This window comes from Scomber japonicus, chromosome 7 (assembly GCF_027409825.1).
Source record: "Scomber japonicus isolate fScoJap1 chromosome 7, fScoJap1.pri, whole genome shotgun sequence".
NCBI lineage: Eukaryota > Metazoa > Chordata > Actinopteri > Scombriformes > Scombridae > Scomber > Scomber japonicus.
In genome coordinates, this window is record NC_070584.1 from 14,527,498 (window position 1) to 14,547,403 (window position 19,906).

General features: G+C 38.0%; 1 protein-coding gene across 1 annotated transcript; it reads right to left on the reverse strand.

Annotated features, from left to right (window-relative positions):
• Nucleotides 1-983: 983 nt before the first annotated feature.
• Nucleotides 984-19,465, reverse strand: ghrhrl (growth hormone releasing hormone receptor, like). Its single transcript, XM_053322276.1, has 13 exons — nt 19,403-19,465; nt 11,853-11,958; nt 11,201-11,308; nt 10,280-10,371; nt 9,498-9,601; nt 7,483-7,615; nt 7,150-7,303; nt 5,252-5,312; nt 5,075-5,144; nt 4,641-4,732; nt 2,970-3,099; nt 2,139-2,180; nt 984-1,085 (listed from the first exon to the last, which is right to left on the reverse strand). Exons 1-13 carry the CDS (start codon nt 19,454-19,456, stop codon nt 984-986), a joined length of 1,248 nt encoding a protein of 415 aa, XP_053178251.1. The 5' UTR covers nt 19,457-19,465.
• Nucleotides 19,466-19,906: the final 441 nt, after the last annotated feature.

A 19,906-nucleotide genomic window follows, 5' to 3' on the forward strand; every position in this document is an offset into this window, starting at 1 on the left:
AGAGCCATAATGAAGCTGAGTAAAACTGTTTATGCTTTAATTAGCAGGAACCTGCTATTGTCACAAGGCATTAACGTCACACAAAGAGGCACAAGAAGAGCAGCAACACCCAAATACAGACAAAAGTAAAAACAGCTACTTTTTTAAAAACACTCAGCTTAAGGCAAAAGATGAATTTACATAAATCAGACTTAACTGTCACAAAACCAGCAAGAGTGTGGATGTTGCCGAACTGCTATTCGGTATGGCCTTTCATTCTATCTTGATGAAATAGTTACAGTATATAAAATTGTAACACATACAGAGTACACTAATCTGATTTTCAACAAAAAAAATAGATGTAACACAAATTTGGTAATTATGGTACAAAGGTGTTTGCGGTTTTATAATTCTTTATATTACCATGCAACTGAAAGAACTGAACAATACATTAGTAGGTAGAGGTATATATTCATAGTAAAATCTCTAATGGCAATGAAGATGCATATCTGTGGAGCCGACCACTTGACATGACAGAACATGACACACTGCACTGACTTTAACCTTTAAAGTATACAGAGGAGCGTATCTCAACCAGCTGCCATTTAGGTTAAGGACGGAGTGTGCATTCTTTCAAAAACAACAAAAAGACAAAGAAAAAAAGACATAAAGGAAGAAATACCATGGCAGCCTTATACTAAACAGAGTTTTTAAATTATGCCCTTCTTTAACCTCAACAATTAACATGAACTTTACTTCCTAGCATGACTACAGTATCAGTTGAGATACTGTATTTCATTTTACCATCACCCTTACCATAAATAAATGATATATATTGTACAATTCATACACAGATAACATATACAGTACATCTTAAGAATACCTTTTCCTTTCTTTTTGCAGTGTGTTTGAACTACAAAAAAGCTGAATGAAAGCTGTTGTCCATATGCTGAAAATGTTATGTAGACCCTATAGGAAGAGGGTGAAGATGTGTCAGGACATCACTAGAAGGGCGTATCCATCTGGCTGCCCTTTGCAGCAGGGGATACAACCCCATAGCTCCTCTCCTGCCACCTCAGCCACTGCATGTGAACCTCTTTCTGGACCTGTCAAATGCACACAAAAAAATACTAGTACAAGTAACAGCTCATACACTATATATGTTTAAATTGTTATGGAATTGGTCTTCAAAGTTTTTTGGGATTACATATGTAATATTTACTCAAAGAGTACATATTGCGTACATTTCCAGATGTATTTTTAGCATTTTTACATATATTGAAGTCATGTTTTAAAACTTTGACTGTGTTTAACATAGTTATCCAACAATGACAGTATATACATGACAGAAAGTCACAAAACACAGCATGTTATGTCTCCTTTAAAGAAATGGATCGACATCCCGCTGAGTTAGCTGAGTTTAGCATAATGACACATGAAATAGCTAGCACTGTTCTGTCCAAGGCTAACTATTACTGAGCCAGATTAAACAAAAAAGATATGATGTTAATTAGAGAGTTTAAGAGATCCTCCTAGTCCAGTCTTAATGCTGAGTGTAGTTAAGCTGTTGCTGTAGCCTCACATTTAGCTAACAGACACGACACTGACAGATCTTCTTATCTAACTCTGCAAAAAAGCACATAAGCCTACTTTCCAACATGTTCAATTATTCCTTTTAACGTGAAGCCACATCAAAGAACCCCAAAAAACAATAATCATTAAGAAAGCACAGCTGTAAATCATTTTTTTCCCTTCAAATTATTGCATCTACAAGGGCAAAGAGATGTAGATTAAATGTATAATCCATTTGTCACAATTCAATTTTAGGTATTACACATGTGGCCCTAAAGCATATAACAGATGAACTTAGGTTTTGAGTTATGGTGTACTGAGTATTAAACACAGAATGATATTGCCCTCAGACTGTCTGGGGCCAGCCTCACATTAATCTTGGTGGTGACATAAGTACTCGGGGTCCTTCCCTTATGCAACAGGGGGAAGTGGCAAATTAGTATAGCCTTTTGAGCTATAAACAACTCACCTCTTGTGGGCATCTGATCTGGGGACATAGGTTTATTATGCAACAGTGATGCAAATGATCTGCATGGTTTCTGAAACACGTTATAGTAAATGTTTGAGAGTGGTTGGCTTGTACTGACCTCTTGATTGAGAAAGCAATAGAGAACTGCTACAAGAAGCCCCTGTAAGAGAGATGATTTGAATCATTAACATTTTGGGAGTAGTCAACATCATTAGAAGGTTGCTCATGTGAAGACAGTTTAAATGTCATCCACAAATGAGAGTTGATAGGTTGAAGAATGAGCCATGGCATTGAATACAGGTCAGAATAAATCTGTTATGTTTCGCTCACACAGCTGGCAAACAAAAGCACAATAATATATGGTTAATTATAGAGTGCTGTAAGCCACATGTGATCTAAAAGGAAAATGCTTTGTTGCCTTGCCTTTCATCTTTACTCATGCAGGAAAAACTGGTAGTAGTTGTTCTACTTCCAGACTGTTCCAACTAATTAGACACTATTGTTACCATAAGATTTTTCAGTGTGACCTTTTTTTCACACTTTCTTGCCAAATTAATTTAAATTGTCAGTAGGAAGGGGCACAGGCACTATATCAAATTTGGAGGAGCTGGCTTGCAACTTTTCAAAAGTTGCATGTCTTTGGCAGATGCAAGCACCCTGTGCCAAGCAGCTGTCACGTTCTCAATATTACTTAATTTAAATTAGTTAATTAGTGAAAAGGCAGCACTGCCTTTTCACTAATTAACTAATTTAAATGCTTCTCTATTGTGGTTTTCAAAGTGGCATTTTACTGAACAGCAATCCAGCTATTGGTTCTCTTTTTATATTCTGTAGTTGTTTAAATAATCAATTAGATTTTAATTAAGAGAATATGAAAATTAGCATGTATTTTCCAACTTTCATTACTGTAAATGTGTAGGAGAGGTTGAGTGTTTATACATGTGCGTACCTGGAAGGATCCTATGCAGAGCTCGATACACAGGCGCAGGTTAACGTTGAAGTAGTCGGGCAGAAAATTGAAGAACATGTAGTGAGTGCCAAACAAAGGGATGAGGAGGAGGGTGGATTTAGTCAGGCGTCTTTTGCACAAAAGAAAAGAAACAAGGAGGCAGGACGTAAAGATGCGTGAGGGAGTCAGCCACAGTCTGGCCAGAGGGAGCAGTCTCCCAACTCCAGAACTGTTTTAAATACATGAACTGACCCATGACTTGATTACAGACATAAATGAACATGCATCCTATATATAACCTATATCCACCTCTGCAGGGTGGCTATCACAACCAACAAAAACATCCACACCTTTCCCAACCCCTTCTGGAAAATAAAGACACATATATCCATATCATCCCCTCCAAACTAACAATCAAACCACTCCCTCTGCAAGTGGACCATAAACTTCCTGACCAAAAGACCAAAATCTGTTTGCTAAAGGTAGGCACACCTCCTCCACCCTGACCCTCATCACTGGCAACCCACAGGGATGTATTCTGAGCCCACTCCTCTATTCCCTTTTTTACTTATGACTGCCTGCCTATCCATTCATCCAACTACATTAATGAACTGTACAATAGCTGACCCGAAAGCCTTGCAGCGGGTGGTCAAGACTGTCCAGCCTATCATTGGCACTTGGTTCACAGCCCCACAGGACATTTATAACTAACACGACCTTCTCAGAGGTTTGTGCATCAATAGACCCTACCTACCCCCTACCCTTTAGGCTTAAGGCTTAAAAATAGCTTCTTCCTCCAGGCTCTAATCCAGCTGAACCTGACCATTTACCTACATTGTTCCTCTCAGCAGGACATTACACAGGCCTACTTCATTAGAGTTACTATTTTTATTATTCTTTTTTGTGCCTTATAGTTGTTTTAATGACAGTAGAATTAAATTGAAATTAAGTGTATTGAATTTGAGGCATGTCTAATCTGAATGCTGCTCCTGATAGCATCACACATGCAGACATGCTAATGATCAGCTGCCAATCAAGAGGATACTTCTGTGTGTGCGTCTGGCTGTACGTGAGCAGGAAGATAGAGCAGGTGCATGATTCAGAGTGAGGATATTAAAATGTGAGTGTAGAGGGAATGTTTTTTTTGTATAGGGGTGCAAATAAGTCAAGGAGCACTTAATTTTTCTTTGGTATGTCTGTTATAAGATCTGAATAAACATGATGTGCCTGAATACTTTCAAGTAATTAGTGAGGCTGGATCAATTAAAATTTCTGATATGCCTTTTGGGAAGTGTAAAAGTAGATGTGGCCAGACTGAAAGTCAGTGGTGAGAGATTGAATTGTACATTCATACAACTTGCATCATTCCCTTTATCAAAGTGTCTTCTTGTCAGAGAGAAAACGCATTTGAAAAAGTATCTATCAGACTTTTAAACCTTAAGAGTTTAAGATAAACAAATCACACAGAAACAACAAAAAGATGAAAGCTAAATATAATTAAATCATACATAAACCCAAAAAAGCTTGGAGTTGGTCATTTGTGGTTAAAATGTACTGTCTTCTCAGGCATTTATATATTGAAGACCCAGGTATGACAAAAATAGGAGATCATTTTTTTTAGTTCATCCACTCATACTGTGTCTACATCTGTGTCTGCAGCTAAAGGCTTACCTGTATTGAGAGGAGTTATTGAACTGGATCAGACGAGGATTGAGCTTCTGTACGAGAATCCTGATGATGTTCATGAAGAGCATAAAGTTGACCTGTTGATAGAAAAAGCAAAAGGACGAAACTAAGAGAAAAAAATGTTCCACTTTAATACACTACAGCCCTGGCAGATACAGTACCTGACCGAATGTCTCTTACAACAGTGTAATTATTTAATGTCATGGCAACAATAAGGGCAGCCAAGTTATTTGACCAGGACTGGTGTGAGGGCAGTTTTTGGCACGCTATTCTTATGGAAGTTTTAAAAAATTTAAATTCTCAAAAATAATCTTACACAAAAAGAAGGTAAACAACCCATCTGCATAACAATCTGTAATCAGCTATGTGCATAATTAATATCATCATGATTTTTGTTTCAGTAAAATGGGAGAATTTACCGCTATGGACACAACAATTGGTCCCTTGATGATCCACCAATAGGGCGAGTCCTCATTGATGTCCCAGCATCTGTATGGGTAGATATTTTGAGGTGTGCGCTTTGGTGAGCCTATAGATATTCATTGATAATCTGTATACAATGAAAAATAATGATGGAGGTAATGATTTATACAAACTCTGTGTCCTCAAAATACACCCTGGATCCAATCCACAGCAAGATGAAGAGAACAGGTACACCTGTTGAAAAGAAGGAAAAACTAAATAGATGCCTGTGAGACATAAGTGTGACACCATTGTGACAACATGATCAATGACAACTTATCGATTTGTGCATGTCAAATTAGAGCTGTAATGAATAATCAGTCGATCAACAGAAAATTAATCAGCAATTATTCATACTATTGAATAACAAACAAGATCTCCATTTTATTCTCTTTGGCGTCACACAGGTGCTGACACTGTGTGATGTGCTAGCAGAAGTGTATTGAAGAGCAAGTCTGTAGTGTTGGGTTCACCTGCCCTCTGGCAGATCAACCACTAGGTGATGGAAAACATGTCTCTAACTGTGCTGCTTGTGTTTTGAATGCAGGGCAGGAAAGTCGCTACCGACACCCAGTTAATTGACTTAACAGACATTTATTTAAATATAAAAACCTTGGATTATAACTTTAAGGTTTGGACAGTTAGTCCGACTAAATAAAGCTAATTGAAGTCATCTTCATGGCTTCTAAAAATGTGAATGACATTTTAAAACTATTTTTAAACATTCATCAATGAATCAAAAAAATAATCAACAGATTAAATTATAATGAAAATATACAAAATCAAAATGAACTGAATACTTCAGATGTAGTTGACATGTACAGTACAGTATGGCAAGTTCTCAACTTCTTGCCTCACTCCCATTTGAACAATTCATATTCACTGTGCTTGTACTTGGCAAGTAAAGGAGCAGTGAGTGTCTCATACTGTATGCACGGGCACCTTTCATCTAATTGAGTTAATTTTGAACATCTTTTAAAGAAAAATTAAACCCACGACCAAAAAGATGTACATTAGAGGTGACTGCCACAGGGATGTAGAGTTGATTTCAGTTTGGTTGTTGATATTAACTGATGGCACTTAGCCAGGAGAGTTTATGTGACCGATGGCAGTCTGTCTGCTTCTTGTTGTCCCTGATAAAAAGCTCCTTTGAAACAGAGAACTGTAATATGCCTCAAGGGAAACTGGTTGAAATCAGTCATCCGATTGTAGAGAACAATGCAACTTCAATTTTTTTTTCTTTTTTCTTTTTTAAAAAAGTTACAATGTTAAGCAGAAGAAATGATAGAGATTGGCACTGAGCTTGGACTTTTAAATGATGTGCTAATTGTAACTAAAAGTCAAAGTTTTAAAATTTCCCTGAGTGTCAACGTATGGACACATTAAATAGTGAAAGTGCGAAAATGCTGTTCTGGTTTTGATGATACACAGAAAATCTTCCTCAGCTCCTGAGGTAAATTAGTTTGCAGATTTTATATACAAATCTAGAAAAAAACCTAGCATACAGGTTGAGTAAAAAAGAGTAATATCTACAACACAATGCAAAGAGATGGGCTGGAGACTGCAAATCACAGCACTACAGGAGCAGTCACTGGGGCATCACATTATAGGAACACTGATAAAAACATCTATTTTCTAAGATCTAAAAAGCAGAAACGCACTCTGCACATTATATACAGGCTGCAGAGTAAAAAGAGGCGCCTTGGCTAACACAAACCTGATAAAGCCTGCTTGCCCTCCTGGACCTTTCAAGCCTTACTGGTCAGATAAATACTTTTGCTGGTCTAATTTAGAAGTGCAACTCCCCATGAGCCAATACACATTTAATATAGAAATGAAAACTCATTTCAACAGTTCTCCAGACTAATTTTGTAATCTACAGACCCAAAACCTACTAATGTCTAAGAAGCACCTTACTTAATTTTTTTTAGCCTTTTTGTTAGAGCATATATCCTATAGGATAGTGCATTACAAATGTGGGATATTTCATAATAGAATAAAACTGAGAGAAACTGCCTAACAAGGTTCTCACCCCATCCCAGCAGGCCGAAGCCCCAGAGACATCGACGGCTGTGACTGAAGGAGGAGAGCAGCAGCGAATTGAGGTAGAGCGCCTCCACCAGGAGCCAGAGAAAATTGGCCATTACACAATAGTGACAGAAGACCACAGAGGCTTTACAGGCAAACTGGACAGAATAACAAACAGGGGATAGAAGAAAGGATTGAGAGAAAATTATAAAGAGAGATTAGTATGAGAGAGGAGTATGTGAGGAGAACAATGCATAAGTATGAGAACAGGAATATGTGCCCTGAGGAATTTCTTAATGCAACTGAGAACCTCCTGTCCTCAACGTCATTATCTTACTGTGGAAAGGGTGCAGTGGTCGGTGTCATCACTTGAGAACAGAGCAGCATCCTTTATAAACACTGCTACAGATTTCAGGATAAAAGTAATGAAGAGCTGGATGTGAATACAGTTCCTGGCACAACGCAGCCTCCTGTCAACAACACAGCCGACACACATAATAAATGTATACTGTAACTTTGTCTCATGCACAAATAATATATATATACATACATACATATATATATATATATATATTTATGTGTATATATAAATAAAAATACATTATCTTGCTTTAAAACATATGTTACAATTAATGGATTTACCCACATAGACAGTGCAGGAAAGCAGCTGCTGCAGTATATCACCCTAAAAGTTAAAAAAAGATCTAAAAAAAGCAACCAAAAATGCAAATGAGAAAATAGGTGTTTAGGTACCATTTCAAAGTGGTTTCATGATAGACTGAGTTCATTTATACAAGGGCACACCAGCTGGATAGAGCAAAAACAAAGTATTTATCAGGATGTTTTATTTTGTCGCTACTGCTTTTAAACCAGTGTATCACAGAGCCTGGTGGGCGGCTGTGAGGAGACCCTTGACATTATGTCAATCATTCACTAAGTGGACTATGGGGCGTGTTTGCTCAGCTACATGTTAAAGGGGATGAAAAATATTGAAACTGAGAGGTACAACATAAACAAGGGTAGTATTTAGCGTCATAATACCACAATAATTTCATTTTTTTTGGTGGGGGGGGCAAACTTTATGGCTTCAAACCTTCTTTTTATTGAAACATAGTCATTAACATCAGCCTAAGTGGTGCACATGTTCTCGTATTCATATCTTCCTCTGGACATTTTTTGGGGAGTTCCAACTTCTTTATACTTTCTTATAGAAACTTCAACCAAACCTCAAAATGTCCAGCTCACTGAGGACATTTGTTATTCTGATTTTTTTCTTATATAGCCTAATGTCATGAAACACAAATCTACCTCAGGGGGCTTTACAATATCATCCTTTATTCAAAGTGAGAAATACTCACTAAGAATGCCAAGAAGTAAGAGCAACAGAGGAGGAGTGATTCCCTTTCCTAGTGTGGACAGACATGAAGTAGATGTTGTGTATACAGAATAGATCAAGATATTGAAAAAAGTAGGGTCAGTGCTCACATACCATCGGACTTTTCAGCTGCTTACAAAACACAAAACCTTCAACTTCTGTAACAACTCCTGCTGCTGACACATAGATTGACTCTTTAACTGTGTTCAACTCTTACTCTTCATCTGCATCAAGTAATTACACAAACCTGACATCCAAACTTGTTTAAATGCTTACACTTACAATACTTTTTCTTCTTCTTTTACTTCATTTTGTGCTTACACTTAAACTCCTTTCAGTTTGTCCATCATTTTAACTACTTTCATCTCTTACTCCTTTCATAACACGTCACACTTCTTTTACTTTATTTAGTACCCTCAGTACCTTCATTCACTAATATTTTGACTGCCACTTAAGCTTTAATGTCACCTGTTTCAGCTATGTTGAATTTTTTCATCAGAGAGATCACACAAATTGCTGTTGCTTGGTCCTCTACAGTAAATTAATGAACTCTCTGTTTACCAAAATTGGCTACTGATGGTAAATGGACCACATGTATAAAGCATCTTTCTAGTTTTATTGAAAAGTGCTTTCCAACACGTGCCAACATCCACCCACTCACAGCTGCCAACCTGCTCACCAGGAGTGATACAGCACTTCCTATCTAGAGTGCCTCACAATGTTTCTATTCTCACCCATTCTCACACACACTCTCACACACACACTCACACAAACAATTTGGGGTTCACTATCTTGCCCAAGGCCATTTCAATATACAGATCAAATCACCAACCTTCTGATAAGTGAAAATCCTGCTCTACCTCCTTAGCCATAGCCACCACAATTCATCTGTTGTACTAATGAAAAAGGGAGTAAAGATCTGCTGTCTGCCTGTGTATTGGACACTCTGAACATAATTGAATCTCATCTGTTTGTACCTGAAGAGCAGCAGGATCAACACAGCAATAGTCAGCACCACCAGAGAGATGCTGTAACCGACGGTGTAAATCAGCTTCACTGTGGCAAAGTATGACTGCTCTGTCTGAAGGGAAAATGAGAGAGAACATTTGGTATAAAAGGATATTACACTCAAATATCAAAGCTTTTCAAAAAATTGCAATTAATGACCAAATTGCACTCAAGCTTGAAACGTAACTGTACTGAAGAGATGGCTATACCATTTGGAATTCCCAGTTCAAATGGGGAAAGCTTTTTTTCCATATTTTGAGGCTGAAACTAATGGCAGTAAAACTGGACTAAGAAGACTCCTGAACTGACTCAAAAAAAGTACAAGAAAAAAGCTACTTAATTACTGTAAAATCAAAACTTGTAATTGGTTATTTTCCAGCCCTGCTGTCAGAGGACTGAAGAGGTCTTTTGTAATTCATGACAAAAGACCTGTATAGCATCAAAAGTAGTTTTCTCACCGTTATTCTTCAAAAAACACTGTTAAGTATGATTCTCTCTGCTATTACCTGATGGATGACATTTAATTCACTTACCGCTTAACAAAAAGTATTTTCTCATGAGGCATATTTGTGTTTCAATGGGTTTTCTTTTGGTTCATTCCCTTTTCCTATTGGTCGTTTCCATATTCCTAATGTTACTAATGTCTGTTACTAATTCCTTCAGCCTGACCTCTGACCACTGTCATTCTGGAGTCTCTTGTTTCCCAGTCTGTCATCTTCACCTGCCTCACGCCCCACAAAAAACACCTCACCTCAGGAATGTCATCATCCACACTGCAGGCGATGTAGTACGGTGGGAAGGGTCTGGACCAATTTCCATTAGTGCAGTTGCGGCTTACTGACCCTGAGAGGAAAGGTCAAGAGATCAAGAAGATTAAATTCAGTTTAGAATCACTAACTTATCAAGAGAAATTCATCCAGGTGAAATGTTTGGTATTTAGCTATGTTAGCAACACAGCTATACAGATGTTGTCAGTTGATCCATCGCTTTGGTCCAGACAGAAATATCTGAACATCCATTACATGGACTTTCATGAAATTTTGTGCAGACATTCATGGTCAACAGAGGATGAATACTTCTGACCTTGGTGTTTGCCTGACTTTCACCATAGCTTCACCATGTGGTTTTAAAGATTGATTTTCTGCCTTTATTTAAGAGGCAGTGTAGAGACAGGAAACTAGAGAGAGGGGGGGGGGTATAACATGGAACATCAGTCCCCAGCTGAGAGTCAAACCATGGATGTTGCACTTATACGGTATGCACCTTAATCTTCAGGCTACCAGGGTGCCCACAACATTAATATCATCTTTGTTTTCTGTTTTTGTAAAACACTACCATGTGTTCCACTAGTTGTTCACACTCACAAAGCTGCTAATTTCCATGTTGAGAAAAAACTAATTTGATTTCATTCTCCTGGGGCAATCTGGCAAGTCTGAGCACTGAAGAGTCGGCACGAGTCTAATTCACAATACATTTCAAAAGAGTAAATTGATGACTGACTGAATGAATAATTATACATGCTTTTTACAATCAGAATAAAAAAACCCATTGCTTTCATTTGAATAACAATTTAGCCTAACTTTGAACAACACTATTTAACAAGCAGCTCTCATCATTATTTCAGCCAGATAATCCTCTCGCCTTATGTCTCACAGGGTGATTTTATAGTCACCTGTGCTGTTTTTGAAGAGAGAGAAAACAGCAGGACAAGCTATGTCGACTGTTTCCCCAACAACGGCATGAGGCCAGCAGACGACTTTATCCCAGAATGGTTGGCAACCTTTTTGGAGGGTATAGAAGGGAAGATAAGGTTAAAAATAAGTAAGTATCAAATGAAATTAATCAGAAGAAATATTCCTTTATATACAGTGTCATACAGTGCTAGCCAGAAATATACTTATGGAGGTACAGTATAAAGGTAAATGGGGTGTATCATGCACAATACTTCCAACAACATCCTTCAAAGCCATAATGTCCGCCTCTGTGTAAATTGTATTAAGACAAGAATGAGGAAACACTGTGGATCTCCGGCAAAGACATTTATCTTGAAATAAATCACATACATAAATCCTAATGTAACTATCCTTAATGGTCTCCTCTACAGATGCACTCCAATGATAGATCACCCAGCATGTTTTCATTCTGCAGTTAGGACACTGCATCGAGCACCTGCATTTGACAGCTGAAGATTCTCTGTGAAACATTTACTCCAGCTTAGACTCTTAATGTACTTAATGTGAACATTGGTGGTATATATTTCATACTGCAACTAGAACCCTTATATGAGCTGTGACTGCTGGGTGATTCGAAAACAGGAAACACACCTTCTGCACTTGAGTTGCCCTGCTCTGCAATGTATTGAAGGCAGTGACGCTCATCTTTCTCCAGCTGAAATATGTACTCGCATTCAGGGTGCAGGGTCGATAATGCCTAGAGGTGAAAACGAAGGGAAGAACAAGAAGAAGGGATGAGCTATATATAAATAAATAATCATGTAATGTAATTAGATGTGAAAGGAACATTTCATGTATATAAAATATGCATATCAATTTATAAGGGGTGGTGACTAATTTTGCCTTTATGCTTTACCTTCAGCAGGGAATGATTCCCACTAAAACAGTTACTTTTTGTTAAAAATGTACATATTTATGTTCATGGCAAAAAGCAAAACGATCTTTCACTACAGCGCATAGAGAGAGGTGACGCTCAGAGAATTCAATAAATGAGTTTGTCCCTAAGGACACAGATGATTGTCTTGGCCTCCCAGTAACTTTGCTCCTCATTCATTTTGTGCCACTCAGAGATTCTTCCGTGTGTCTGCTCCTAGTCAACCCTCCGTTTCCTGATGTCAAATAAAGACACAATAATCGCATTTGAATTTGACATCAGCCTGACATTTATCTCGGAATAAAACAAATAAGAACATCTTGTTTCTGAGGGTGAATGGAAAGATGGCAGGAAGTGTGTTGACTCTGTGGTTATTATGCTTTTGGCTGTATTTCAAAACTGTGAGGATGTTTTGAGTGCATTTTCATTATCTGTCACTTAATCTGCATCAGTGAACACTTGCTATATATAAATGATGATATAAAAGGTTATACGGTCATATAACCCAACCACACATTAATAACTTGTGCTGTAATACAACATTGTTTTTTTCATTTCAGCTGATACACCAGATGTTGTTAACAATGAGAGCTGTAGAGGTCAGCCTCTTTTGAAAGTCAGCTTCTCCTCAAGGCATCGTGCACTATGGTTTTAAAGTTCAGCGTGGGTGCAAATATAGAATACTTGTGTTTGGCAGAATGGGTGATGTCCATTGACAGTGAGGGGATTTGAGATGCCAAAAAAAAAGGGGTCAAAGTACCAAGATGGACCAGCACACACTCCAAACATATCCCGCTGTTTTGTAGTCTGGTGTTCAGCCAGCTTCACTATAAGTGCAATTTTTTTGGCCACATTCTTCATCCTTTCAAACCTTCACATGGCAGGTGGAAATGTCAAAATCAAACTAAATATCACAAAATTCACAAGTTTTAAAAATGCAGTAGCTGATTTTATGGCTACTTGTGGGAAGTGGAAACAAGTTATGAAAACAGCATTAACATATCACCTTTTAAGTTAATATGCTGAACTGCCTCTATCTGCCATTTGGTATTGAAAAGATCATTTAAAGTTGTGATAATTCTCTGTAGGTTCATGACAACGACCAATGCCTCTGACATTTTATTAGTATATTATACAAATACTGATTATAGCCGCTTTGAAATAACATATCACCTCTAATTTGAAGTCACATTCTTACATAGGTGGAGCATCATGTTTGGATGGATTAACCTCAAGAGTCATCTATTTTTATTCCAGGCTGCTGGTGGATGTAAGCAGTCCTGAATCTAAAGGTCAGTCTTCTTTTGTTGGGTTGGACAATGTACAGCAACACTGTGCTACCTGTTATGTCTTCCATGGTATTTATGCTGTATGATCTATTTGTGTCCTTTTAATTTGCCAGTACATTTTGGCATCTTATGGAGAACCATCCTTCACAGTTTAACACCTGATTTCCTGCAATATCTACCTTCATATGACACCTTGATTTTTTGTCCCTGTTAATTATTTAAACAACTGAAACCCATGAGATTCGCTGGCATGTAGGACAAACTTTAATTATGCTAACAAGCAATCAAACCTCAATTTATTACACAATAATGATGCTGATATTAACTTGGAAAGAAACATAATAGCTGCTGGTGCAACAAAGGTAGACAAATATAAAATATATCACAGATGGAGAATAAAACTTCTCTTACTATCAGAACATGCTCCTTTTCAGTCTCTCTGTTGTCCTGAAAGACATCACTGTCTAGTTATAGTAGCTTGAAAGTGTAACGTGAGGTCAGCGGGAAACAGCACTGAGCGTGGGTGTGTGTGCAAGCATGTTGAAAAGAATCAGAGAGGAAGACATGCAGGCAAGACAAAACTAGAAAAAAGGGGAAAAAAGGAGGCACTTAAAGGCAGACATGTAATTATGAAGCTGCTCCATTTTCAAAATGACTCAAAATGTTGAGAATTTGTTATTCCTGAGTAATTTAGAGACTGCTATACTGAGTCTCTTCTGTGGTGCTTGTGGATGTGCAGTCAATAAAACACTATATGAACACAGCACAACAGGTCACACAGCCTTCATAGAGTCATCTTTGTTATTGACAGGCACATTGCACAGACTTTTGTCCTTGATTCAGCTCAGTTCAGCTTAATTTCATTTAGACCTGCGGGAAAACAAGTCTCTTTGTGACAAGACAGAAGCAAACTCTTAATGAAGACAAGCTTTAGAAGCTAAAGTCCTCTGGGACCACAAACACTCCCTCTGGAGAATCCCGATCTCCTCAACTCAGCAGTTTTCTAAGTGTCCTCCAATAGGATGCAATGGTTGCATCTTCATTTCCATTAAAAAGATCTATGAGTTTCTCTAAGGGGGGAACGGCAACATCTGCACCCATACAAACCCCCCTGGAGCCGTTTCATGAAATGACTGGGTATCGCTTTGCATAGATATGGAGTTTTAGCAAATGTTTAGTCAGGATGACTATCTATGGCATGCATAGGCCTCTAGTTCTCATATCCTGCCATCAACATTTCTTGATTATGCACACTCATAGTGCCCTTTGCTGTCATTGTCTGGGGCTGTCAAGATAGCAGCTGTTCACATCTATCTGTCCACATCTGTCCAGCACAGCGACACACCTCCAATGTTAGCCTATCGTCTAGCTACTGTCCTTTCAAATATGTTTTTTTCTCGCATTAAATGTGTTCATGCTGCTGTTATGTGTGCCCCTCTGCCTCCCTATAACCACCCGAACCATCAAATTATTACCAGAATATCATAATTATTTGAAACTGGAGTGTTTATTGGATCTTCTGACATAGTAATTTAAAAATTAATCTAATAATAATTCTCATATATATATCACACTGGAGGGGATCACACTGATGATGTAGAGCTCTCCAAAACCCATGTATCAAATATGATTCACTTGGCATTATAAGGTTAATCAGCCTCTTCAGTCTATCAGTCTCAGCAGAAGTCATCAGCCACCACCACCACCAGTGTATGGACTCCACGGTGGGATTTATCATGCTGCCGCTCAGGGCTGGTGCCCCTCCATTACAATTATATACAAATTATCATTACATCACCTGTTATAATAAACAATAATCTCTAATGCTTTCACTTTGTCTGTCCTGATTGCAATTACTTTTTATTACTATAATGCTGCACTAGTTTGAACTGATTAAAGGTGTAATGTTAAACAGAGGAGACTATATGGCACCAAGCTTAAAAAAATTATGTCAAAATTTCTCTAAAAATTGAAGATGAAAAATTGATGTGCATTTCTACTCCCAGAGACATCTCTCCCTCTTATCAATGAGGTGCTGGAAGCAACCAGAGCACGTCGCTACCTGTCCTCTTTGTTCCTAATGCAATGCTAATAATCTAATGAGAGGTGTTATTGTGCAATTTACTCAGCAATTACCTCTTTTCCTGGTCAAAGGGAGGAGAGGGATGCATGAAAAAAACAGGTTTACCTTGCCTCCTGCAGAGACACTGAAGCTTGCAGTAGGTGAGGATATGTATGTAAATACACTGGTATATTGTGCTCTGATGAAAGTAAGGCTGTTTAGCTATAATAATATCACTATATGTCAGACAATTGTCATGCATGTTACATGGCTTGCCTGTTTCTATGCAAGTGAAGACATTTTCTCCTACATAAGAATGGTGCGCCATTGAGCTGAGGCGAGCTAAGCTTTGAAAAGCAGGGGGTGAGGCATAAAGCAGGAGTCAAGACTGAGTGGTTACGATCACCGAGGGTGTGTGACGTGCTCATGCATTTCAACTGCATGATGAGATAAAGGGAGACACTATGCTGCATTTAACAGACACAGATATAGAAAGAAATGGGGGAGTGCTGTATAGGGTAAGTCTGGATAATATGAGGCATGAAACTAAATGCAAAGCCAAAGGTCTCTGCACACTGCGCAGCCAGCTGTAAAAATGTTCCCTGAGAGGTGAAGTCCATTATCCACTAACTACCCAAAAAGGGGCCATCGGAGTGGGCTCACTTTGCAGATGTTGCCTTCTATTTTCAACAGAGAATGAGGTACACTTTAACACTCTGGCACAGCGTGTTCAATTAATCAGAAAAAGAACACAGATACAGTGTCTCAAGTTCAGATTACTTTTACAGATATTAAAGGAACAGTACGACATTTTGGGAAAACTGCTAGTCTGGCTCTTTCCAAAGCCAGTGTAATTAACACATTAGGCTAGAAAGTGAATAGGAGTATTTCCCAAAATGTCAAACTATTTTTAAGTGACACATACAACTGAAACAACATAAAGTGAGCAGTCCACCTGCTTTCCACTTGAGGAATGAATGATGCTTAGTCCATAATCTGCATTCATCTTTTTCATCCATTCTTTATCATTACTCTCAGGTGCTGGTTAAAGTGCAACATTTCAATCATATCTGAGCATTCAAAAGAGACCACCCATACCATTCGGCTTATTTGCAGTGATTATGTTTTCTTTTGAAATATGTACTACTGGGTGTTTTATGGACGTGGGAGTTCATTATAATTATTTGCAGTCCTGAGTCCTGAAAGTGAATATGATGAAGTGCAATGCAGTGATAAGCATCTTCTCATATTTCTATTACGTTATGTAAATTAGAGAGGTGACCATGTAATAATAGCCCCATAAAAGCTGTTAAGCTGTTCAATGGTTGTTTACAGTGCCTATAGAAACTATTCACCTCCTTGAATGTTTTCCCCTTTTATTGCTTTTAAAATAAATGGAGTCATGGTCAATATAATTTTTGTTTAATGTCAAAGTGAAAACAGATTCCTACAAAGTAATGTTAATTAATTAAAACTATATAATTTAAAATAAGTAATTGTATAAATATTCACCCCCTTTAAAGTGACTGCCCTAATTCAACAGAGGTCCAGCCAATTGGTGCTAGTTATCTCACAAATAGTGAAATGGAGATCATATATAGTATAAGTGAGGGGACGGATACAAAAATATTTCCAAGTCACTGAACATCCCCTGGAGTTCAGTTAAATCCATCATTAAGAAATGGAAGGAGTATGGCACATGTGTAAATCTTCCTAGAGCAGGCCGTCCTCACAAACTGTGACTGACTGCTTTATGGGAGAGTGGCAAAGAGAAAGCCACTGTTGAAGAAACTCATATTAAATCTTGACAAGAGTTGGCCCAAACGCATGAAAAATGTAGCTTTTTGCATCAGACTAGATGCTATGTTTGGCAGACATGAAACGCAACACATCACCACAAACACACCATCTCCACTGTGAAGCATGGAGGTGGCAGCATTATGCTGTGGGGATGCGGCCAAAGGTGCATCTACTAAATACTGACTTGAAGGGGGTGATTATTTATACAATCACTTATTTAATCCCAAGGATGTTGAATCCTACAAATATCTTGGTGTCGTTCTGGACAATAAATTAAATTTTAAAAACAACACTGAGGTGGTTTTCAAGAAGGCTCAGTTAAGACTTTTCTTCTTGAGGAAAGAAGGAAATGAACTGAGATCCTTTAACATTAGAAAGAACCTTTTACATGTGTTCAATCAGGGAATCTTGGCTAGTGTCCTTTTTTATGCTGTGCTTTGCTGGGGAGGCAGCATCTCTGCTGATGACAAAAACCAAATCAACAAGCTGATCAAAAGAGATGGCTTTGTGATTGGCATTAACCCCCGACTCACTTAAAGTCATAAAGAGAACGAGGTCCAAATTAAAAACAGTTTACTCTTTGAAGGCCGTCATTTACACAGAGTCTTTAAAAACCTAAAAGCTCCTTCAATGAGCTACTTGTGATGCCTCAGTAATCTACTGAACCTTTTAGAAGGTCTTTTGTCATCCCAGCACCAGTCAGATTTTTAATGAATACTTTTAGTTGTTGCTCTGATCCAGTGATCCAGTGCTGTAGATCATCTTTCTGTGTTTTATTTATTTATTTATTTACTCAATTGTATTGTCCGTATTGTTGTATGCATGAGCTTTTTGGTGGCAAATGAGTTTCCCCTATAGGAGATTAATGAAGTTTTTTTCTGATCTAATATCACATATATGTTGTTATATATTTTTAATTAATTGACATTACTTTGTAGAAATCTGTTTTCATTTGAACATTAAAGAGTTTTTTGTGATTTTTTTTTTTTTTTTTTTTTTAAAGCCAAATTACGGGGGTGAACATTTTTGTAGGTAGGCTACTGTACTTTCCTGATATTGATACAGTCAATTGATTTGGTCATGCATTTTTTATGGTATAAAATTAATTGAATAAATAAGTAAATAAACAGTTAATATCTCAGCCTTTCAATTCTTATTTTGTCAGTACAACATTGAAAGCATGCATACACACACGATCCCCACCAGCTCTCCTTCTCTGCTCATTCACTCACCTTGGTCACACACCATCCACCCCCTGCTTAAATCCCTAACAGCATGTCAAGTAAACACACACACACACACACACACACACACACACTTTATTAACATCCCTGGAAGTAATAATTATTTCCATGATTAATTAATCAGCTACTAATTATATTAATTAATCTTTTCCCATAAAAGGTCAGTAAACAGTGAAAAATAGAAACTGATTATCTGTGATGGATCACAAATTCCACAATTTTCCAAAAGATTTTTCAATTTTCCAAAAGATTTACTGACTATTAAAATTGTTATCAAATAATTTTCTGTCAATCAAGAGACACAGCATTAGCCTATTCTTTACATCCATCAGACTTCCAAACCTTTTATGAACAATACCTATAATGTAAATCCTCGCTCATCATTTGTTGCAGTGCTGAAACACACACACACACACATACACACTTATTCACATTAATTCTACACGGATCTGTGATCGGTCTATTGCTCTCTCCTGCAGTGTATTTTACGATGCAGCATGTTAAAGGTAGGAGTATTTATTTGGACCTATTTAAAGAACCAAACAGCTGCAGACAGATGTTCTCATGCAGGCGCATATGCACGTGCGGGTGTGTGACTTAAAGCCCACACAATATCACGAGTCCTTAATATGTTTAAGTCTGGACAATAACAGACTTGGGAGAATTAGGAGATTTTTCGCGTCGATCTGACTCAAACAAAGTTGTACAATAAGATGTTCATTCATCTGTCACAACTGTTTCTCCAGTTTGTTAGCAAAGGAAACAAAAGCGAAAATGTTAATTTGCAAAACAGCGCTTAAGTTTATAGGTACGTGGTATAATCATCAGTTTTCTCACATAGGCTACTGATAAAGTTGATATAAATGACTTACAATTGGAGCCAAGCACAGAACGAGACGAAGCCCTCTGATCTGCAGACAGGACATGTTGTCGCCTCTGGATGCTTCATCCAGCAAACACACCCAGGACCCAGCAAGACAGGATGCTGAGCCCCTCTCAGGTGCAGCCTAAATAAATCCACCTGTCAAGCGTGCAACAGTCAACATGGAGGAATTCCGGCGCAGCCACCTGTTCACAATAAAAGCCTAAATTTACAGGCTTGACTGTTGAATTCTGGATTATTTTTGCGCATCTCCATTGACATGCAGATAAATGCATATGAAATAACTGGCAGCTATAAAAGCGTCAAAAAATAAAAAATAGATTCATATCAAGCATCAGTTTTGATGGCTAACGTGCTCCTTGGTTTGGCCTGACAGCTTCACAGCTGAAGGTTTCAGGTTAGATGTTCAAATTGAATCCCCCTGCTGCGCCGGACTGTGTCGCCAAACACACGGTGTTTGTTAGGCTAAGATCAGAGGCTGGACTCGCACTTG